We start from the raw sequence: 24,883 nt of genomic DNA, 5'->3' as shown, positions 1-24,883 counted from the left end.
CCAATTCAGTCATTCACTCTCAAGACTGCTTTGAAAAAACACTGGCAGGCACTCCGAGCACAACGTTTGATGGTAAGGCTTGATTAAAGTGAGCTGAATGAGCTACCATGAGGATGTGTTTTGGGAGGGGTGTGAACTGGATGAGTATGACCATATGGATTAGCATGGCCCTGCACAGTCAATGGATGGACAAATAACCAAACACCTACAAGCTTTGTGTCCTGCCTCCTATGGCATTTCTCCCTATCTGTACTCTAATGCAATAGTTTCGATTTATAGGTGGCGCTAACCTAATAGCCCAAACTAAAAAGCCACAAACGTGCAGCAGGAAATGACAGTCACAGAGTGGGTTGCTCAACAGTATACTTGTTCACAGTCTGATTTAAAACCACACAGAGTTAGCTAGGTCAAAGACGGATATAAAAGCCCCCTCATTCCATGCCTGGATTTAAAAGCCTCACTACTGGTCACCTGAAAACACCTCTGGAGCAACTTATCTCTACAGCGTCCTGCAGAGGAGACCAGGCCATCAGTTACCGGCCAATTGACACTATCCCATATTTACTGCATGTCCGCAATCACATTTCCCAGGACTCCAGTAATGATTTCACTCCTTTTCGTTCCTAAATTACAACTGGAACATCACTATTCACACTGGAACTAAGCTCTCCCGTATTCCCAGCATACACTGCATTACCCAAATGCCTCTCCCTTCAACATTAGTTATACAGCCTCCTGCACTACAACAATTGTTTGCATGGTCAATTGTGTTCTGTACCAACAATTAATGTGACTGCTTGTCAATCTGTTCTGCTACCCAGTTTGCCCATTGAAATGCCCCCATTCTGCATGCCCCACCACTACTGGCAATGACATCTCAATTAAAACATCAGAATTTAATTACACCACTATGCTGTGAAATAGACTTAAATATTGCAATAATTAAACCTTGGCAATATCTTTTTACATAATAATTATATCAAGAACATAACAACCATGACAGATGGCCAGTGATCAAGGCACAAAAAAGATTTCCCTCAAAAAGCTGTAGACTGCATTGGATTGACACATTCCATCATCAGACAGCAAAACAAACAAGCTCAAACCTGAAGCCATAGGCTGTTCAGCCAAGAATCCTTTTGACAAACCCTGCAGTCATTAGTATAATTAATTGTTAGACAGTTACAGATCATGTCTGCTGGGGACTCGGGGCTAGCCTTTTGGTTGTAGCCCCTGAGCTTCTGTCTGAGCCTACAACCAAATGACCAGGGGCTTTAGACCCCTCATACCCCCCTTGCGACACCCCTGCAAAGGATATTGATTCTTGGTGACAGTGGAGATGATGGAAATTACCCAATGGTAGGAGCGTTAGCCTCAAGTTAACACGTATGGTTACGGCGGGTAGACTCTCGTTGGCACAGAGGTGGACAGATTGAGGTGACACTCGGACAATGATGTGGTGGAGTAAAGTTTAGGAGTTTGCAATGGAAAAAGTAACAGTGATACTTAAAGATTCAATACCCGAGTTTCACAGAATATGGACCCCAATCATGGATTACAATTCAAATTATATACCTATTTTACCCAAACGCCAACTTCTGAAAATGTAATGACAGAAATCAACAAGCAAAATCTCAGACAAAAGAAATGCTCTCTATTTTACAGGAGTTAAAAAACGCCCCAACGTGCTGTCAGGAACTAGAGAGCAATGCTTGGTGTCAAGCGATACATGACAGGTTCACTCATAAAACTGAAAAACACCAGCCGGCCATTAGAGAACAGTTAAATCTATTTGCGGACAACAAAACACTACCTCAGCCCACAGTCCCCCCAGAGCAAAACCATCTCAAAGCCTTTACTTTTGAAAAGGTATCTGAGATGGAGATCCTAGAGGTTATTCACAACTTCAAACCCTCCTCATGTAAAGGGGACATCTTCCCTGCCAAGCTCTTTGAGGATTTTGCGGATACACTAGCTCCTTGGGTTACTCGCTTTGTGAATCAGTCTTTTGATGAATCATATGTGCCAGGAAATATAAAAGAAGCCTGGATTACTCCACTCATCAAAAAGGATAACCTTGACCCAGTCCCAGGAAACATTAGGCCTATTACAAACATGCTGTTCCTATTAAAAAATAATTGACAGGATTGCATTTCTACAGTATCAGAAATTTGTAGAAAACAACAACATACTTGTGGTAGAGTAATCAGGATTTCGTGCCAGCCATGGCACTGAGACGGCACTCCTAGATCTTCAGGCGAATATCGCCTCTATCATTGAAACAGGGAATACAGCTTTACTGCTGTTGCTAGATCTTTCCTCTGCATTCAGTCTGATTGACCATGATGTTCTTGCAGCAAGGCTTACAACAGTTGGTAGATTGTCTCCTACAGCAGCAAATTGGTTCAAGTCCTTTCTGGGACCCAGAATGGTGGCAGTGGCAAAAGGAAATGTCACCTCCTTAAAAGCCCTGTTGCTTGGTCTCTGGTGTTATGTTTGTCCCCGCTGCTTTTTAATATGTTCTCCAAGTTATTATGTGATATGATACAAACAATCGGTGTCAGGTTCACAAACTGGCGAGAAACTCATTAGCTTTAAATTAAGCAAACACAGAATTATTTATAGTTGGTACCTCTCAAAAGTTAAACAAATTAGATGATCAATACCAAAGTTTTAAAATCATCAATAACTGCATCCTGGTATCTTATCATGTAAAAACATTAGGAGTCTTTATGGATTCACACCTCTCTTTTAAGAGGCAGGTGTCATATTTAAAACCAACGTGTGCTTGCTACTCTAACCTACTGTGGCAAATTCGCCCATATTTGTCTGAGCAAAATCTGGCTTTGATTGCCGGAGCCATAATAAACTCTAAATTAGACTACTACAATAGTCTACTAATGGGTAATTCTAGGGCTAATATTGCAAAAATGCAAACAATTCAAAATGGAGCAGTCAGGGCCGTCTTCGGGCTAATCCGACGCTCCAAGATTTCATCATCAAGGAGGAAGCTACATTGGCTCCCGGTTGAACAAAGGATAACATTTAAGGTGCAGTTATGGTATTTAAATGCCTAGCCGGTACTGCACCAAACTACCTAGCTGATAAGATAAAAAAAGCACCTATCAGAAGAAATCTTCGGTCTAATAACAATCATGATTTATATCAACCCTGACAAATCCTTAAGAGTTGGTGGCACTAACTTTAATTTCTGGGTACCTACGGTCTGGAATTCCCTTCCGTTCTCCATTAAGAACTGCGTGTCTCTTAACTTTTTTAAGAAACAACTTGAGACCTGGCTGTTTGATGAAGGAACAGTTTAACTGTCAGTTTCTGCTGCTCTTAGCATCCCTGAACCCTGCGGCACCAATGTTTTGTGTACTATGTGTCCGTCTTTTGTGAGCGCTCTGAGGCTTGTGGGCGAAAAGCGCTTTATAAAAATAAATAAATATAGATAGATGGAAAGAAACATGCCTCCCTATGTAAAGTACCATAGGGTTCAGCATCTAAGGCATAGACTTCTCTCTAATCAAGTTAGGATGAATGTGTTTGTCATACTTTGGATAACACTGCCATTTATCGTTTTATCTACTCCTTTTCCTTGGTTATGCAAGATGACATTTTGGTATTTTATGTGACTCTCTGATGTGTTATTGTTTTGTATTGTCAAAAATTCAGAAATAAACTTTTGGGAAAATATAATAATGTAGCATTGTACTAAGTGTAGGAGTTAAGTTGCCTGATAATAGTTTCTACTACCCAATTCATGATATCAAAATTAATTAGAGCAGAAAATAGCATGAACAATTTGGTTCTCGCAGGTTTTGTGGGAAGCATGTGCATTTCATATCGGGGAAACCATTACTGATCCACCCATGCTGACAACAAGTACAAAACTTATAATAAACAAAATAAAGACTGCAGACCAACTGTTGCATGGCAGATGATCCAGCATGTGAATCTAAAATAGATCGAAGTAGCAAAAATGCTGTTATAGTAAAATTTTTCTTTCAGCCATTCCCAGTCTACCAATGTCTTTGACTCTGCAAACGCCACTTCTTACATGTATCCATCTTGGAACTATTTGAAAATGAATGCCTTTGCGAGACTGATCTAGGCAGGATACCATCTCAGAAGCCAAGCTCTCAGGAATGGAGTGAGGCAGATGACATCACAGGGTGCCACTTTAAGTAATGGGATGCCCATCTAGAACCAGATATCAAATACTTCATCCTTTTTTAAAAGTACATGTTTGTACAGTTTAGGGCACGCTAGAACACAAAGTTTTAGGGCAGTAAGCAATCAGCTTCTTACTGTAAGGTTTATGATCAACTGTAGGGTCACAGCTGATAAGCTTCACTGTGGCTTGGTAAAATTATTGTTCGGGAAAGGGGTGCCCCAAAGACACCATGGGAACACACTGGACAGGTCTCTGTGCAACTCTCCTATTGAAAACCAATGGGAGAGGCGGGTAGATTTATCATTGGCTGTACAGGAGATGGTCCAGAGACCACAAATTTATCAGATTCCCTCAAAAGAACTGTTGAAAAGAGAAAATCTTGTTCTTACCATACTAAACCATTTACTGTGAAACATAAATATCGTGCAATCTTACTATGTTCTGTAATCACATGTAATGTTTTAGGCTATCACATCATCGCTCTTAATTTATTCTTAATACATGTTTATTCAGATATCTCCATAAACAAAATACAACAAAACCCACAGTCTTAATAAAATTCTTAAAATCAGAAGAAAAATATAAAAGTAAAACATTCCCAGTGTATCACAGAAATTGGGCCCATAATGCAAGGGCAGCGTTAATATATTAAGACAAGTTGTAAATAAATTTCAATGCATCACAATTGATTAAAAAAGATGTGGCTTTTTTCACATGTTCTAATTTCATTAAACAGAAACGAAGGTCTAAGCCATTATGTACACGTGGCTAGATACTAGATATCTTTTTATTGTGCCTCATAGCACAGGCGCACTTAGATTAACTACTTACCCATCTCATTTGTTGATTAACAAGGAGCGGATTCAAACTAGCCAATAGCGACAGCCTTCTGCTGGCAGGGGATTTGATGAGACAAATGTCTCCTGATTGCGATGTGTGCACTTGTAGATCTGCATGTATAGATAGGAAACACAGAAACTGCATATTTCAGACATCTGACTCCATTGCCATTTCAGCAGCCCTATCTTGGATGACTGACTTAAGGCAACTTAAAAATCCAGACTTTGTAAAGTCCCTGTCAGCAACGCTGAAGGTGAACCATAGCTTGATGCTGCTATTTTATCATTTGAATATGTCTTTACTTAAGAAAGCCTACATCTCTGAGGACCCCACATTTACATTATGGTTAGCTGAAAACCCCAAGTTATAATTGTAATAAGTAAGTTAAACGACTTGACCGAGTCAGGGTCTCAATACTCAGTATCCCATCTTGGTTATGATAGCACTACTTGGGCTACTAGGGTACAGGCCTGTTAATTATTGCAAGCATTTCTTCTGTACCACAGCCAGTGGCTCACTATTAAAATGTCCCCAAACTCTGTTCCCATTAAAAAAAAAATTGGAATAAACATTTGACTTATAACCTTCAAGGAATTTATCCAGTATGAATGTGTCATACTGCAAGTAAAATCTTAGGAGCCCTTTGAGTCTGAGAGTGGTCGTCTTCCTTAAGTACTTTGGGCCTCATCATGATTTGGGTGGGAAGCGGGTGCCGAGTGGAAATAACGTTACTGCTGGAAGCCGTGGCGCTAATAGAACTGTATCACAAGAATGCTTGCATGCACACATGGCCTACGGTGATAACGCTAATTGCTCCTGGCATAAACGGTGCTGGGAAGGGTGCTACCGGACGGAAATCCAGCAAAATTAGTACTACCGCCGAGCACTTGCATGCGCGCTATTAGTGCCAGTGGGAAATACGACCCCCTCAGAGGGTGCGCAAGCTGTTTGATTGCGTCTCTACCCTAGCTGAGCAGTTAAAGGAGGGGAATGCACCACAATGCCGGCAGGTGGCAGCATCCATACCATCCACCACCCCCACAGTGGAGTCACAACAGAGCACCCCTAAGTGGAGGTCCCTGCGCCAATTGCGCTCACGCTCCCTGGATACTCCAGGACACGGCCATCATGAATGGCATGAATCTTGGTGGCCTGAGTGGACATGATATGGTCACGGTGGTGGGTCGGAGGAGGGGGGGGAAATGGTGTGCTGGGGTGTTGGTGTTGGGTGGGGGGAGGGGGATAGTTTGCTGCGGTGTTGGTGGTGGGTGGCAGAGGGCGATAGTGTGCTGGGGCTTTGGTGGTGGGTGGGGGAGGGGGATGTATTTAGAAAAAGTTACATATAATAACGGTTGAACAAATGACATACATGGACATTAATTATTGTGTTCTTGTGTTCTTTATTTACACTGTGCAGTTTGTGTGGTAGGTCAGATTAAGAAACAAAAAGTAAATGTTTATTTGCACCTGTCGTGTCAATCTCCCTTCTCCAGCATGGAGTCTGGCATGGATTCACATGATCATGAATATTCCCCATTGTTAGGGTGGGAATCCTCGGTAAAAGAAAAAACTGTTTCACTTTCATTTAAAAACTGTAACCCAATCGCTGTCTTCTGGGTCATACTGCCCCATCCAATGACAGTCCTCTCCCTAAGCCCCTCCTCTGCCAGCCATCTTCAGAATTTTACTGCACACTTCAGTGTTGGGAGTCCTTGAGTTTGCTCTCCAAGCTATTTGTACATTTTTCGAGGTTTTCAACAGAAAAAAGTTCTATTTTTGTTTCAATGGAGCCTGTGTGCTCTTTTCTCCTTCTGCCAACATCAGGGATTCATTGTCAGTGAATTTCAGCACCTCTCAAGGGCGAAGATCGTTGAAGATTCTAGAAGGTTATCGGGCCTACTTCACAGCCTCCGACCAAGGTGGAGGAGAAGGAGGGAAGGGCCCTGCACCATATGTGGGCTACAGAACGTGTTTGTTGAGGACAGCACCTGCAATGCCTCTACTGCCTGCACCCAGACCACAAGGAGTTGGAGTACGAAATTTGCCTCCGATTCTCCCAAGAAGACAACGAGGGACAGGCACAGTAGACTGCCGGCGTGGCTCAACGCCAAGGCCTCTAACCCATGCTCCAAGCAGGGTCATATCTCACCCAGGATCGGCTGGTCCGAGGAGCGGTCTTCTAAGTCCTTTATGGGCGCCTCATCTGTGGGGGCCCAAGATAAGGCCAAGAACTGCAAGTATGAGTCCACCTGGTTTGTATTTGTATTTATTAGGTTTATATAGCGCTTTACACCAAAGCGCTACACATTTTATCAATAGGATACATTTAAGATTAACAGCAATAACAGTAACAATAGAACCAAGATACAATTTTGAATCAGATCAACAAAGCAGTATGTGGAGCAATTTGACAGACGGGAAGGGAGTGTAGGAGAAGAACTGGGAGGAGGAGGGAGGAATGGGAGAGCGAGGAGGAGGGAGATGGAGGGGTAGGGAAGAGGATGGAGTTGAGGGGGAGAGGAGGGAGCTGATAAGGGGGGGACAGGGGGGGAAGGAAGGGAAGGGAGGGATGGGGAGAGGAGGGGAATCATGGCGGGGAATGGAGAAGGAGAGATTTAAGGGAGGTGCGGAATGAGGAAAAGGTAGGGATAGAGCGGATTGAGAGAGGTAAGGAGTTCCAGTGAAGGGGAGCTAGGAGTTGGAAAAAGCGGAAGCGGGGGGAAGCACGAGGGGAAGGAGGAACTGTGAGGAGGAAATGGTCAGCAGAGCGAAGAGGGCGAGAGGGAGTGTAGAAAGAGAGAAGGGAAGAGAGATAGTGGGGGGCAAGATTATGGAGAGATTTGAAGACTAAGCAGAGAAAATGAAATTTAAGTTGGGAGTGAAAGGGAAGCCATCCAAGGGAGGATAGGGAGGCAGAGATGGAATCGTGGGAGGTGAGGAGACAGAGTACGGATGGCCTAATGGTAGATAGATTTGAGGGGGGAGAGATGTGAAGTGGGTAGACCAAAAAGTAAGGAGGAGCAGTAGAAGAGGCGAGAGAAGATTAGGGAGGAGATTAAAAGTTTAGTGGCATGAAAAGTAAGGGAGGGGCGGACTTTACGAATGTTATAGAGGTGGAAGCGACAGGCACGAGAGGTGAGAGATATGATGGGGAAAAAGTGAGACAAGAGTCGAAGTAAATGCCTATATTGCGAGCATGGGGGAGAAAGTAAGGTTAGAGGGAGGAAAGTGAATGAAAGGAGGAGGAAAGGGAGGGGGAAGGGAGTAGGAGGGGAAGAAAAGTACCTCAGTTTTGTCAGAGTTTAGGGAAAGAAAGCGAGAAGACATCCAGTCTCTAATGGCAGTAAGACAGGACGAGAGTTTAAGGTGGAGATCAGGAGAGAAGGAAGAGAAGGAAAGAAAGAGCTGCGTGTCGTCAGCATAGAAGTGGTGAGAGATGCCAAATGAGGAGATGACGGGGGCAAGGAGGGAGGTGTAGAGTGAGAATAGGAAAGGGCCGAGCACCAAGCCTTTGGGTACTCTGCATTCTAGAGGCTGGGTTGGAGAGGAGCGACCTCCCCAGGAAACAGAGAAAGAGCGGGAGGAGAGGTAAGAGGATAGCCAGTTGAGTACGGAGCCTGTGAATCCGAAGGAAGAGAGTGTTGAGAAGAAGGGGGTGATCGACTGTGTCGAAGGCAGCTGAGAGATCAAGAAGAATGAGGACAGAGGATTGCTTAGAGTGTCGAGCGGAGAGGAGGGAGTTAAGGATGTAAGTGAGGGCTGTTTCAGGAGAGTGTTTAGGGCGGAAGCCAGATTGAGAAGGGCGGAGGAGAGAGAGATTAGAGACAAAGGTTGAGAGCTGCGAGTAGGCGAGGCGCTCAAGAAGCTTGGAGAGGAATGGGAGAAGTGAGATAGGACTGAATTAGAGGTGAGTAGGGGATCAGCAGAAGGTTTCGTGTTTCATCGCAGAAGCGGGTCCCATGGTGGACAGGGCGCGATTGACATCGCAGTCCACCTCCATTGCTAGCCGGCAGCCGAGCTCCTCCTCGGAAAGAAAGTCAACTATGCTGGCTAAACTTTGCGGGAAATCTGCAGACAGAGGAGAAGAAGGCCAAACAGCCCAATAAGGCCCAATCGGCACAGGCTAAGACCTCGTCGGCGACAGAGTTGATGGCTGCTACTGCCACGACAGCTAAGGGTGCTGACCCTGCGAAGGGAGCCCCTGCAGCTCAGAAGGTGTCCCTACTCCCAAGGAGCGACACCGCCGCAACGACTTTAGCAAAGTCTGCTGGCACACAGGAAGGGGTAAAACAGGCTCCGGCCCCATTTCAAGGCCCTCGGGGGAAGGGGAGGAGGCCCCAAAACAGCCGGATTCAGTGTTATCGGCGGCCACGAGGAAACGGCCGGCCAACCTATCATCTTCGTTCCCTCTGGACAGCGAGGGGAAGAGGATGGACGCCATGGGTAGGAAGGTGATTTACACCACGGCATCCACTATCAAGGCGTCCAACACACTGGCGATCCTAGCCATGTACGACAGGGAGTTGTGGTACCAACTGGGGCCTATTCTGGAGTTCCTCCCTGATGGATAAGAAAATTGAGGCTATCGCTCTCTTCCAGGAACGGGAGGTAGCGTCTGAACATGCCATTACAGTGGCATTGGACGTTGCCGACACAGGGTTCCGGCAAATGGGGAACTGGGTCTGCCTTTGTCGTCAAGGCTGGATGAAGGCCATGAATTTCCACCAGGAGGTCCAAGCAAAGGTGCTGGACATGCCCTTCGATGGAGATAACCTATTTGGGAAAGTTGACGAGTCCTTCCAGGCCATAAAGCGGATACATAGATGGCACGTTCCCTGGGCATCTTCCAGCAGCACCGCTCTTCTTTTCGCTTCTCTAGGGGTAAGTCGGGCAGGTCTTCAAAGTGATTTTGCCCATCGTACAGTCAGCCTTCCAGATCCACATCTCAGGAAGCCTACAGAGGCCGTTCCCAGGCCTACGGTAGTGGAGGACAGCGTCGCTGGTGCCGAAGCAAGCCTGAACTGGCTGGGAAGTTGGGCCCCAACTCGTGCACCCCGGTGGGAGGCCAGCTGATGAGGTTCGTCAGCAAGTTGAGAAAGATCACCACTGACAGATGGGTGCTGGAGGCTCTCGCCCAAGGACACACCCTGGAGTTTCAATGCAGGTGTCCACGGATCCCTCCGGTTGCCCGTCAGGAGCAGCACATCCCTCAGCTCCTGGAGGAGGTATGGGCCATGCTGCGAAAATGGACGATAGAGCTAGTTCCCTAGCGACTCAGAGGCTCCGGAGTCAATTCCAGATATTTTCCGGTCAGAAAGAAGACAGGGGGCTGGAGGCCCATCCTAGACCTAGGACGTCTGAACAAATACCTCAAGTCCCAAAAATTCAGCATGGTCACGTTGCAACACGTGCTGAACCAACTGGAAAGAGGAGACTTGTTGATGTCGTTGGACCTGTAGGACGTCTACTTCCACATACCCATTTACAAGAAACATTGAACGTTTCGTGGTGCAGGGACAGCACTACAAGTTCAAGGCCCTGCCTTGAAGTCGCCCCCCACCCCACTCAGAATGTTCACGAAATGTCTGGTACCAGTGATGGCCCATCTACGCTTAAAGGGCATTTATGTATACCCGTACCTGGACGACTGGCTGGTTCGCGCCTGCTCACAGGAGCTGGCCAAAGAACACACATAGGAGACCGTCCGGCTACTAATGGATCTGGGATTCTCTTGTCAACTATCCAAAGTCCTGCTTAACGCCATCACAGAATGCGCTGTTCCTGGGCGCCAGACTCCATACACTGTCTTGCCTGGTGTCTTCCACAGAGAAGAGGATAGCAGCTGTAAAGACTGTATCTTATCTGTACTCCTGCCCTCTATTTGTCAGTATGGTAGAAGCACAAAGCACCCCAGCCAAGGTTCTCTATTGTGGTAGTACAGTGTAGTGCCCAAGCCCCCACAAAGGTATGTTCACACACTGTTACGTACTAACACATATATATAAAAATAAGGTTCTAGATATATACATCACTCAATAACACACTTTGTACTCTGCCAATTCTAATATGGCAAATCTATACAATGTCTATGTGGTATCACACTTAGCTATTGACTCCTTTAAAATGCATCAACTGCTGACAGTTATAATGGCATACAAATCACACAGCAATGGGTAACAACATAGATCATAGGAAGAAATGCAAGTTAGGTTAAACTATGGCAGAATGGTTCTTTAGCTACTAAGGCACAGTTTCGGGTGAGGATTCCCCTACCTGGGCAACCTGTAATAAAGTGTATTAACAAGCCCAGGCCATTAATGTTTAAAGAGTCTTGCTTCCTGGTTAAAATGTTCAACTACCCCAATGTACCTGAGTTAGAAGAGTTTCTTCGACGGTTCCTCGACGGATCCCTCGACGGTGGACTCCCTTTAAAGCAGGAGCCACAGAGAGTCGAGATTCCTTAAAGAAATGTGAACACTTGCATTGAGATTGCTACTTCGACCTTCACGGTGCTCTTCGACGATCGGTCGAGTAAGTCGTGTGAAGATGAGGTGTGCAGTCCACCTAGATACAAAGATTTCGGTGCTGCAAAAAAGACTCTGTGAGGACGTAGGCCCAGCAGCAGGCGTCGGGATTGCTTCAGCGATCGGGACTCAGCCACGGGCTGGACTTCGGATCTTCACTCCCTCAGCGTCTTTGTTGACTTCAGGTGGCGGGAAATCCACCGGCGGACTTTCCTCGGTCGTCGACGACCTCAACTTTCTCTGGTGGAACAAAGCGGTCGACAGTGATGGCAAAGGAGCCCTTCGTTCAATGTTCTTAGGCAAGGTGGAGCTTTGCGGCTCCGGTCATCGAGCAGCACAACGTCAAGCTGTCCCCGCTTCTGGGCAACACGACTCGACTGGCTTCCAGCAGTTACGGAAATCCTCCAAACCCTAGTCGACGGCAATGGACTTAGATGACCTCGATGTCCGGGTGCTTTACTTCAAGATTCTTGGTGTACCCCTTCTCCGGTCGACAGCCTTTTGGGACTGGCTTCCAGGGTACCTCGATGAAGATCAGCTTGTGCACGATGTTCCCTCGTAGCTCGGGGAGAGGTGTCCTAGCCAGGTCCTCTCTTGGATCAGTCCTTGACAGACTCAACAGCTTTTAGATTTGGTCGAGGGAAAGCAGCAGCAATTCTTCTTCCAGCTGGGCTTTGAGGATAAGCAGCCACAAGTTTCAACATCAGCTTCTGAACAAATTGGGAAGTGAGAGGTCCCCAGATATACACATCTGTCCCTCATTCACTCTGCTGAGCCATGCTCAGTCAGCCAATCAGACAGAATGACATTCATGCAGGCAGGCAGCCAATCAGGCTCACAGGCATTCTGGCTATTCACTTCCACCCAGACACCCATAACAAGGAATGTGGATTGGGGAAAGCACCCGGCCTTTCAGCACACCACACTGCATTCATGTCAGTTTCAGGCTGGGCTGTCTCATTCATGGTGTCACACACACAGCAACCATAACATAGAATGCATATTGGTCACACACTCTGTTCACACAGGTCCCAGCCCAAGGGTGTACCCACAGCATGCAGTCACTGGGAAGGCTCCAGTCTAGCCTGGACTTCCCCCACAAAACCATATATCGTTTTTACACCCAACAGCCAGTCAGGGAAAACAAGGTAGCAGGCAATAGAAGCCCAGAGGCCACAGGGGACATCTTGCCTTCTATCAGAAATCCACTGATTCCTATGGCAGGGCCTGGGTATCCCAAAATGGGGGATATGCAGAGAACCTGTCAAATTCAGCAGGGAGCTGCCACCACCCCATACCCTGCTATGTGGGTAACACACAGGTGCCCAACAACATACAATAGCGGTATAAGGTTGTACCCCCACCCATGGGTTCCATAAGGGTATCCCAAGGGTCTCTGTTCACCACAGCCAAAAAGAGGAAGAGCTGCACTGCCAGGAGTCTCAACTGGACTCCTGTGCAAAAAGCAACACAGAACACACATAAGGGAGTACAGGACAAGGACATGGAGGCTCTGTACCTCCAATGCATTTCCAGCATCACAACAGCCATTCTGGGGAAGGTGCAGCTGCTGTCGTCGATGAAGACGGCCACGGTGCGGCCCATCAAGTCGTTACTGGGCATGATATCGTCCTGCATCTACCTCGCCTGGTTCTGCAGGTTGTAAATGCGGCCCCTTCAGGAATTCCTGGATGCCCGCTGGATACAGGTGTCCGGAAGCTTCACAGACAAGATATCTTTCAACGACGAGTGCCGACAGGCGACGGTAGTATGGTGGGGCGTTCTCTCCAAAATCGCCCAAGGCATGGGATTTCGGAGCCTGTTGTACCAGGAGACGGTCACCACAGACTCCTCCCTAGTGGGATGGGGAGCGCACACCGGACGTCTGCATGCCAGAGACCTGTGGTTGCTGAGGAGCAGGATCTTCATATCCACTTCCTGGAGCTACGGCAGTGTTCTGGGCCCTCAGGTCGTTCCTCCCATCTCTGAAAGGCAAGGTGGTTTGGATGTTCACGGACAACACCACCACCATTTTTATATCAGGAAGCAGGGGGGCATTCGATCTGCGGCGCTCTCTAAGGAAGCACAGGACTTGTGTCACTGGGCCATCGGACAGGGGATGTTCCTCACCCCTCTCCACCTTGGCAGGAGTCAAGAACACTTTCACAGACTCCCTCTGCAGAGATCTGCGCTCCTGCCATGAGTGGGAGCTTCATCAGGATTGGGTGGACTGCCTATTCATCAAGTGTGGCAGACCCCAGATCGATCTTTGCGAAGGCAGCGAACTCCAAGTGCCAGAAGTTCGCCAGCAGATTCCACCAACCGAGGAGCCTGGGGGACGTGTTCTTCTCATGGGAAGGGCTGTTTCTGTACATGTTTCCTCCATTCCCTCTCCTGCTAAGAGTCATCAACACACTCAGATGTTGTCAATGCGAGATGATACTCAGGCAGATTTGGTACCCGGACCTTCTCAGCCTGTCAGCTTTGCCTCTGGTCAAGCTGCCAGTGGTTTCCAATCTTCTCACCCGAGAAGGAGGTGCGATCCTTCTTCACGATGCAGGATCCCTGAACCGGAGGGCTTGGCTCCTGCAGCCCTAGAGTTTGGAGGAAAGGAGGATGGCTCAACAGCAACTTGCTTGCCTTGGAAGCAAGATGACACGGAGCAACACACGTTCGATCCCCGGGTCCGCGCTTAGAAACCTCTGGTTATTAAGCGCGTTATAAATAACCTATCATATCATATCATATGCATTGCCAGCAGACTGCAGGGAGGTCCTCGCCAAGGCCAGGGCGTCATCGACCTTGAAGTACTATGGTCACAAGTGGAAGTGTTTCGCTACATGGTACCGGTCACAGAAGATTACCCCTCTGAGGGCAAGCGCCCCTCGGATCCTTCCATGCCTGCTATCCTTGGCCAAGGCAGGACTGGCGCACAGCTCCATCAAGGTACATCTGGCGGCTATCTCCCATTACACCAGGTCACCACGAAGATCTTCACTTTGGTCCCACAGACTCGTCAAGGAGTTTCTCAAATTACTTTTCAGATCTATCCCTCCGGTGAAGACTCCTGCCCCGGCGTGAGAACTCAACATAGTTCTGACGAGGCTCATGGGAGCCCTCTTCGAGCCTTTGCATCAGGCCCCACTCAAGTTCCTGTTGTGGAAAACGGCTTTCCTTGTGGCCATCACCTCTGCCAGAAGAGTAGTGAGATCCAGGCCCTATCCTGCAAGCAACCGTACCTGACTTTCCATGAATTGTTACTCGTGCCCTGAAGTTCTACTTGGCACGCAAAAAGGATTTTAGGAAGACTTCACAACTGTTTGTTAACTTTGGTCCTATGAACCTTGGGAAGGCCTTGTCCAAGGCTTCCATTTCAAGGTGGTTCTCCGGCTGCATCACGCGCTGTCATCGGTTGGCGAACCAACCGCTGCCTGGCCACCTGGCAGCCCACTCTACCAGAGAGATTGCTGCGATGACAGCGTTCCTGTCTGGTGTGGCCCTGCTGGACATCTGCAGAGCTGTTACATGGAGGTCCACGTACACCTTCACAAAGTTCTACTGTGTCGACAGGGATTCCAGGGAGGAGTCCAGAGTTGGCCAAGCAGTGCTATGCAATCTGTTCGTTCGAGGTGAGTCTGTTCCAGAGTTAAGAGTTGATTGCTTCTGCTGAGGCTAGCCACCTCCCGTGATTGTGTAAAGTTGTACTGCTATATATTCATTATTCACGAGCATGTGAATCCATGCCAGACTCCATGCTTGAGAAGGTTTAAGTTACTTACCTGTAACTGTTGTTCTCAAGCATGGCTCTGGCATGGATTCACATGCAAACCCTCCCTCGGTCCCCTATGCGGCTCTTCTGCAGCCCTTCTTGGTCATGCTGCCACGTTACGTGCTTCCCAAATCTGAAGATGGCTGGCAGAGGAGGGGCTTGGGGAGAGGACTGTCATTGGATGGGGCAGTATGACCCAGAGGACAGTGATTGGTTTAGAGGAGAAATACAGTTTTTAAGTGAAGGTGGCAGGGAATATTCATGAGCATGTGAATCCATGCCAGACCCATGCTGGAGAACAATAGTTCCAGGTAAGTAACTTATACCTTCACTCACTTCATCCCTGTGGTGTCTGCGCTGGCTTCTGCCACTTGGTCTTCATCTCCTTCCTCTGGGCGTGGTATGTCTGCTTCGGGGCTAGAGGCACATTCCTCCCTAGGCAAATATTGTAGAGCATAGCACACACCAATACTATTTTCCCTACTTTGTCAGGGGCATCCATCGGGACCCTCTCCAGTGCGGTCCAGGCTGAATCATGCCTTCAGCAGTCCAAAAGTGCGCTCTATGCAAACGTGGGTCCGGCTGTGGGCATGGTTGTAGGCGGTCTCATGTGGTGTATGTGGGTCACGCCCACAGGTAATCAGCCACGCCAGCTGTGGATATCTGGAGTCACCTGCATGGGGTGCAACATGGACAGCAGACATTTGTATCATACATGGGCCTGCAGTCTCAATGTATGTGGCAATTGTTAGCTGTGGGCATTCTTGTGTGCATCCGGCACATGCAATGTGTATGGGTAATGGGTGTGCATAATTTGTATGTTATGCCATTTATTCTTTGTCCTGTAGATGCACACAGTGACTTTGTGGTGGGTGTTTTGTGGTGTGTACGCCTTTACTGCACATGAGCAGACAGTTGTGGCACCGGTGGACATACTGTTGGGTGCTGCTGTGTTGATTTGTGTAGTAGCACATTCAAGATGCATTGTGGTACATGAGGTAGTATGATGGCAGGGGTGTGTGCGTGTCCATCACCATGTGTGTGTCCAGGTTTGTCCAATGTGTGCATGCACCCTTGGATGCCCACCATCGATTTTGCAGGGGCTGCACGGGTGCTGCCAGTGCCTCCTATTGACATGCAATGCTTCCTGTGGCTGACCCCCCAATTTCTGATTTGTACTTCAACATGCATATGTGGCAGAGTTTGTACTCAACCACTATCCAGGACAGTTGTTCTCTGTGCCTCTCTAGGTATCCCGGCAGGGTGCTGTTGCTTAGGACCTTGGAGTCGTGGGTGGATCCTGGGTAGCGGGCACAGCAGTGGGTTATGATGAGGTCAGGGCCACAAGTTATCTGCACGTTCATGGAGTGTTAGTGCTTGCCGTTCCGGTAAAATACCTCATGGGCCTGGGGCGCCACCAACGCTCCATGTGTGCAGTCGATGGCTGCTATCACATTCAGCAGTTGTGCAGTGACATAAAAGCTGTCCTTTATGTCATTCACCTGGGCCTGGGTGGTGGGCAGTGTGATGTGTTGGTTGACATGGCGTAGAAGGGCATCTAGCACCTGGCCAAGGACTGCGCTGAATGTTGACTATGCCATGCCGTGCATCATGGCCACAGAGTGCTGGAAAGTGCCCATCCCAAGGTACTGCAGGACTGCCATCAGCATCACCATGGCAGCATGGCTGTTCGGATCTTAATCCTGCTCAGAATTTCATCATGTATTCTGGTCAGCAGCTCAGTGATGGTCTCCCTGTCCAGGCGGTACTCAGTTACCAACTGGGTGTCACTGGAGGCCCAGGGTGATGGCCTGACCCTGGCGATGGGTGCTCCCCTTGCTGGGGCTGCTCTCCTCCTCCTCATCCCTCCCACCTCCGTTCTCCCTGTGCCCTGGCACTGTTGTCCTGCATCGGAAGCGCCTGGCACCACCTAAGCAGCTGCCTGTCCCAGCTTGCATGAAATAATGGCAGCGTAGTGTTGCACACAGTGTTTGGGGCATAGGTGGGTCTTATGTAGCCCTCTGGTGTTCATTGAGTTCACCTGTGGCTTGATTCCTGGCACCTGTGTCATTTACTTCTAGCTGGAGGCTGAAGGTTTTTCTCAGTTGTATTAGCTCTGGGTTTTGACGCTTATACTGCTGAGAATGCACTTGTGATTCGGCTGCATTTGCGTTAGCTGTTGTCGTACCTATTGGCGCCGGCTGCGATAGCGCTGGCATTGATAGCGCCAGCTGTAACAGCGCCAGTGCCTTTTTATGTCGAGTAGTATTTGTGCCCACTCTTATGATCTGATATGATGTGGAATTTATGACGCACCCATACACAAGTGTTTCAGGGCGTGACGAGGCAAGGGAGGTGAAGCAGTGGGAAACCGACAACGATCCTACTAGGCCCGGTGTCGTTCAGATCGTGCAAGTGCATGGGTAGGGAGAAAGGGCAAGTGCCTAGGGGAAGGGAGAGGGGGAAAGTGCAGTGCAAGGGATAGAAGAATAAATAAGATAATAAAAGCGGCCAGATGGTGGCAAGTGCAGGGTAAGAGCAGAATAAGTGCTGGTAGGGGACTGTAGGGATACAGAAAATCGTCCCCAGGTGCGATGGGTTGCAAGGGAAGCGGGGCAAGTATGCAAAAAGCGGGGCCTTGCCTGGACCCAAGATCAGAAAGGGTGGCTAGGTAACCAGTGCAGTTTCAGCCAGGAATATCAGCAGGGGAGAGAGGCAGAGGAAGCAGAAGCAAAGAGGAAGGTGTTGAGGTGTTTCTGGAACCGGAGATGGTTCTCCTCAAGTTTCAGGGAGGCAGGAAGGCTGTTCCAGAGGGAGGCCCCTGCTGAAGAGAGTGCTCGACCACCCACTCGTTGCTTGGAGAAGCGACTGACCCTGTGGGAGTTGGAGGCAGATGAGCGAAGAGCCCGAGAAGGAAGGTATTTGAGAAGAGAGAGTTGAAGGTATTCCGGCCCCAGGCCCCAGAAGGCCTTGTGGACAATGCAGAGGTTTCAGTCCTGGAGAGATACGATCCCTGGGCTTGAGGCCAAGGACTAGTCTCGCAGTCCTGTTTTGGATAAGTTTCAGAGGGCAGACAGTAGAGGCAGGCAGATTAAGATAGAGACTGTTGCAATAGTCCATCTTAGAGAGAACCAGGGCTCTGGAGACGGTGAGCTTCTGGGGGACGGAGAGGAAAGGAAGAATACCTATGAGGAGGTGCAGCTGGTAGTGGGACTTCTTAGAGACATCTGAGATGTGAGGGGAGAAGGAGAGTGTGGAGTCGAAGATGACCCCAAGGTTTTTAGCTTTGCAGGTGGGAGCAGGAAGAGGGCCAAGAGAGGCCGGCCAGAGAGCTGCAGGGAAGGAGGGAGTGGGTGTGCCGATGAGTAGGATCTCAGTCTTGATCTGGCAGAGCGGTATTGGCAGCGCTAATACTGTTACCGCCGGATTTAAGGGCTTTCGCCCACTCTTGATGAGCCCCTTTGTGTTTTAACACAAGAGCCGTTCTTAGGAAAAAAAGAGCTCACAGCACAAATCAGAATCACCCAACTCGATAATTTTTTCTGTTGAGAGACTACCTATAAGATTTCCCTGATTTTCCAAAGACAATATTATTTTTGTCACAGTTTTATTTAATTTCAAACTGTTTTTCCATGTATTCATTAGCATACCAGAACCCTTGTCTTGTTCAAGGCTGCCTGGTGTTAAATCGACAATGAATGTATCCTCTACATAGAGAAGCACTATGTAAGATTCAAGACTGAATGACTGCTTTGAACAGGTTTCCCATCATTGTCCGTCACCATTGGGAAAACCAGACGAAAATATCTGGTCTCCGGTTGTTCAGTCCTTCACTTTCCTATTTTTAAAGATCTAAGTGACACAGCAATCTCTTCCTGAGAGAAATTGATGTCACTACCTTCAAAGTCCATGTTGGAATGAGTCCCGTCTGCAAGATGATTGTAGAAAATATCCTGGAATAATAATAATAATAATAATTAGGCTTTTATATAGCGCTACAAACCCTCAGGTATCCGAGCGCTGCTTATTATTACCCACGGTGTGTGGTGCTCATTTATCGACCTCGGAAGGATGAAAGGCTGAGTTTGGCCCCGCCGGGATTCGAACCTGCGTTAACAGGCTCTGCACGGGTGTCAAAGCGAGCGCTCTACTCGCTGTGCCACTTGACCGGCACTTGGAAGTGTCATCCACCTAGCTTGTGAGATTAAACCAATGCCTACCCCCTCCACGTCTTCCCATTGCTTTGCAACTTAATTAGAAATGTCAACCAATAAGACGACTAATGCCATTTTCGAACAACTTGATCTTTGGTGAGGCTTTCTTTGTCACAATAACTGAACCCCCAATTGCATAATCTGATTAGCCTTCTGTGTCTTGTCATTATATCTACAGCGAACTGTTTGTGGAAACTTAAGCCACATCTACCTTGCACTATGTATCTCTTGCATTTAGATTAATTTCAATATAAATTGAGGTATTTTAGTGAAGAATCTACAGTGTAAAAATATTAATGTTTTTAAATATGCAGAAGTGTTTAGTTCATTGGTTTATTAATTGCAATTCATATAAACTGATACATTCTTTCTCATCTGCTTATGAATATGAAATCTGTTTTACAGTGAGGAAAATCTGAAATCCATAGTGCCAATCAATAAATTGAAAAGCAAAGCACCTCACTGGACACATCGGATATTGCATGAATATAAGGTACAACTATTTGTCGTTATTGTGTATTTTTGCTCTACATAATTTCTTTCAAAGCGTTAAGTCTGTCACATTATTGGATTTCATTCAATGTCTTGTCAGTCCATACATAGTTCAGAATTGAATGATTGAGGGTAGCTAGTCCACAGCCCTTCCACTGCTGGAGTTCTTCCCTCCCCCACCGTCCACTATCTGTGTCCTACGGATGAAAATCTGGAATCTTTTGACTTTAATTCCCGATTTCTCCAGAACAGCAGTTACTCCAATTGTAACCCTCCCTTATTCTCATCCTGAGATGTTCTTTTGTGAGTCTGAATAAATTGAAGTTCATTTCTGAGTCAGAGCTAATGTAATAGCTAATTGCTTTTTTCATTATTTTACATAAAAGGGAATCATTTTGCCTACTTTAATGCCAAAATATTTGTGAGGCTATTCTTTGCTCCTCGCGTACTCCCATTGCCTTGATGTCAACACCAAAATATTTAGTAGATTACTGGCTAATCCAATTGATCTCATTGTCTATTCTCAGAGACCTTGACCAATTGCTCTTTATCTCCATCCAATGTGCAGCTGATAACACAAAGAAAATGATTCCTGTGACAAATAAGATACAGAAGTGAAATCGATGTCGGGTTTTTCTCTCGTTAGACATTGACCGGGCATATGACCATGTAGATTAGGGATTTTGTTACGACGTCCACGAAATCATGGAATCAGAGAAAATGCTATCAAGATGATTGGCGCAAACTACTAATGACCCAGAGGGACTGGTGCTTTCTCAGCTTCATTTTATTTAAGTAGCAGTACTCAATAGTGATGATAATCTTTCCCATTTTCTGCCCTTATTATGGTTCCTTTTGTGACACATATCTAGCAGCAGTTAAACATTCTTGGAGTCCTCTGGAAAACCAACCTTAGTAGATCTGCAAAATGTGACACAAAATTCTAACCAAACTTTCACTTGGTAGATGTACTGAGCAGTAAGGCTCATCGTAACTAAACTTACAGGTCCCTACCCTAACCTAGGTACAAAGGTTCAATAATGTTTTCAGTAGGGTGACTAACTGGGCGAGCCGGACTGGCCCAAGGCCACGAAGAGGACAGAGTGAGCAGCAAGTGAGACGGGGCAACGACCGGCCCTGCAACGGGTGGGGCACAGGTGCGCTGATCGAATCACCGATCCAACAGACTGCGCAGACAGCAGCAGAGCCACCAGCTGACGGATACCCCCCAGCAAGGACAGCAACGAAGGTGAGAGTGGCCCAGTTTGCCCCATATGCACTGCATACATGGGGGCCTGGGCACTCAGTGAAGAGACCTGGGCACCTGGAGAAACTAAGACAGAGCCCGGGACAGACTCGCTGGGAAGCCAGGTGGTCCCAGGTGTCCCAGGAGGATAGCTCAGCGGCAGCGTGCTCGACTTGGAAACAAGACGACACGGAGCAACACAGATCCCTAGGTCCACGCTTAGAAACCTCTGGGTAATAAGCGCGTTATAAATAACCTATCATATCATATCACGCAGAGTGTACCCAGACGAGAAGTGCAGAGCAACCCCCTGAGTATTGGGGCACAGGAGAGGAATGGTGACCGCATGTGCACCGCACTGGAAGACCGGTAAGGATCTGTGCGGAGGGAGTGCAGAGATCTGCCCCCTGGAGGCGGGTGACCCACTGGACAAGTCGGACGGGATGCAGCCTGCGAAGCGGATAGGGAGAGCAGGAAGCAAGATGGGACTCGGGTGCATTGATTGCATCATAAACTCAACAATCTGGCCAGACCGCAGCACGGCTACCAGCTTAGGAAGACCAAGCAGTGTGGCGACAAACGAAGGTGAGAGAGGCCCAGCCTGTCCCATACGCACTGTGCACACAGGAACCTGGGCACTCGGTAAGGGAACCTGGGCACCCAGGGACTGGGGCAAACCGAGAGAGAGGCTCGGAAGAGACTCGCTGGGTGGTTGGGCCCACAGCTGCTTGATCTACTCTTTGAATACTTGCCTAGCCCACCCAGCAATATAGTTTAATGTGTAGTCCCATTGACGGGCTACGGGAAGCAACATGCCTTTATTGTATAAAGACTGTCCCTATACTGAAGCTTCAGCGGAGCCTGCAAAGAGAGACCGGGAGCCACAACACAGGAGAGACGGACTTGGCATCTGAGACTGCAGCATAGGGGACACAATAGCACCTAAAGCAGTGGCAGCGACGAGCCATAATAGTGGCAGGTCTGACAGGTTGGTGAACAAGAGGACGGAGGGTCACAGCAGCTGCAGAAGAGAAGACGGCAGAGAGCAGGAACCAGCAGTGCACTTCTGACAACCCCTCTGTCACCTGTGCTGAATGACCCAGGCCCCGGGCCGCATGAAATGCGGGACGATAGAGGGTCTGGGAGTTTAGGTGCGGGGTGGGGGAAAACAGCGCGAAAGCGTAGGGAGGGGCGTCCGAACGGCGTCACAAGAAACAAAAGCCCAGGAAGGGCAGGAAACACCACCTGGGAAGGTGCGAAATGTAACAGCAAGGGGTCAGGGGGGTAACCTGGCCGCCCCCAGGAAGGAACAAAAGGCCGGGGGGTATAAGTAAGCCTGGAAAAGGAGAGGCGGCACAAACCAGGTAAGAGCTCACCTCTCTCGGGTAGGCTCTTAGTGCCTGGAGAAGGGGGAAGGAAAAACATTTGCTCTTGCGGGCTCACGCATTTTTCTACCTCTCTAATTTCATTCTAATCGCAGTGGCTACAACGGTGCCGGAGCAGGAGCGACCCAGAAGTACCAGCTGCGAACGAACAAAGGACTTTCACCGTGGTCAAACGAGAAGCGTGGCCGACAGAATTCAGACGAGAAGGATGGCGGAAGGAAGAGCAAAAAGGGACCAAGAGTTCTCAGAATGGGCGAGAAAGGCGGAGGAGTAGTAAGGGGCACAATGGGTTCTGGAGGTAATGCAGAAAGAAGAAAGAGCAAAGGCAACATCGCCTCTGCTGTTCATAGAGCACAGCAGCAGCGAAGGAGAAGACGAAGTGCCGCAAGGACAGAAAAGGGGAAGAGCGGAGTCCAAGAGAGCAGAAGAACAGACGGAGGCACCGACCAAGAGAAAGAAAAAAAATTAAAAGAAAGGTACTGTGAATAATAATGTGGGGAATAAAATAGTAAAAATGTTTAAAAATTGCGTCACGGTTTCGGGTAAGTCGCCCAGAACCAATGACAAGATGAGTAGACGGGGGAAGAGATCCAGGGAGGAGCAGCAAGGGAGTTCCTCAGCTGAAACAAGCAGTGATGACGAAGAAAGGGATCATCTAAGGGCTTGGGTAAAATGGAGAGGAGTGGTGAGCAGGGAAAAACAGAGAGGGGCAGGGGGGGCAGGGGCAGAACCCAGGGAAACCCCGGTCCCGGCACCACAGGGGGCACCAGCAGAGCCCAGGGAAACCCCGGTCCCGGCACCACAAGGGGCACCAGTAGTCCCGGTGCCACAAGGGGCACCAATGATCCCGACACCGCAAGGTGCACAGGCAGGGCCAAACATAGTGGCAGGAGCCACACCACCGGGGGCAGCACCGACGGTGGCAGCGGCAGAAAATGAGGGGCCACTCATGACGAAATATGGCAGGCCAACCATGGGTAAAGACGCACAGGGCAGGTCGATGAAAACGATGGCCTGGTACGTAAATGACAAAGTAAAGGAAAAAATATGGAGGAAGGAATTGATCGATATCTTTACATTGTTAGATTGTCAAAAGAGGGGGGTGAATGTGGCCCTAGAGGACATGGAGGACGAGAAAAGTTTACGAAAAAAGGGGCCAGTGGTAAGGAGTTTTGACAACTGGATGTCGGCCTTCACCATAATGTCTAAAATTATATTACAAAAATTCCCGGAAGACTGGGTAGCATTAGTTGCGTATTAACAGAGGGTGCTGAAGGTACACGCAGCGTTTGGAGGGGACGCATGGCTGGAGTATGACCATGAGTTCAGAAAGGAGATGGACTGCTTTCCGGATATGGGCTGGGATGAAGAAAACTTTAACCTCTACATATTTAACGTGCTAAAGGAGAAATGGGATTCCAAGGAGCGGAGCACAGGGGGACAGCAGAGAAGGCAGTTTTGGCAGAATGATTACAAAGCGGATTATAGATCCAGTAGCAGAAAGTACGAATCCAGCTATGACAGAAATAGAGACCAGAGTTTTCGGAGCAGAAATTACTGGTCACAGAGAGGGTGGCAGAGCAGCCTGCCCCCGACAACACAGGGGGGTGGGGGTGCAGTGGGGAGCACGGGGACAGCACGAGCAGAACCAGGACAATGCAGGTGTTTTGAAAACGGGGTACCCTGTAGCTGGGGATGGAAGTGCAAGTTCAGCCACAAGTGCGAGAGATGCAAGGGTGACCACAGCAGCTCCAAGTGCACAAGGGCCGCAGCTCCAAGCGGCAGAAGAGATGAGACACGGAAATAGGAACTGGGGCGGGAAAGGGGCCACGCCGGTAAAAATCGAGAGGATGGAAAGGTGGCTCCAGAAATACCCAGACCAAGAAGCGGCAGAACAAATCAGACAAGGCTTTAGAGAAGGTTTTAACATCCTGTTTACCGGGCAGGGAGCGGAAGACATTCCTAGGAATGTAAAATCGGCAATCGATAACAGGGATATAGTGACCAGTAAGATCAGGAAAGAAGTAGAACTGGGGAGGGTGGAAGGCCCCTTTACGGCCTTACCATTCGAAGAATTTATATGTTCACCACTAGGGCTGGTGCCGAAAAAAGACGAAGGGGAATACAGGCTGATACACCACCTATTCTACCCCCAGGGGGCCTCGGTGAACGACGGCATCGCCCAGAGCGAGGCTACAGTATCATATTCAGACTTCGAGGAGGCAGTGGAACT

General features: G+C 48.3%; 1 protein-coding gene across 1 annotated transcript in view; it reads left to right on the top strand.

Moving 5' to 3' along the window:
• The window catches only part of KRIT1 (KRIT1 ankyrin repeat containing), a 1,383,280-nt gene that overhangs the window by 1,119,353 nt on the left and 239,044 nt on the right, over positions 1-24,883 (top strand). Inside the window, exon 14 of the mRNA XM_069648434.1 lies at positions 19,933-20,020. Coding sequence (XP_069504535.1) covers positions 19,933-20,020 — 88 coding nt within the window. The remainder of the gene's footprint in view (positions 1-19,932; positions 20,021-24,883) is intronic.

This window comes from Ambystoma mexicanum, chromosome 2q (genome assembly GCF_040938575.1).
Source record: "Ambystoma mexicanum isolate Mex_15411 chromosome 2q, UKY_AmexF1_1, whole genome shotgun sequence".
Classification (NCBI taxonomy): Eukaryota; Metazoa; Chordata; class Amphibia; order Caudata; family Ambystomatidae; genus Ambystoma; species Ambystoma mexicanum.
The sequence above is the reverse complement of the archived record's forward strand: the minus strand, read 5'-3'. Positions and strand labels throughout refer to the sequence as shown.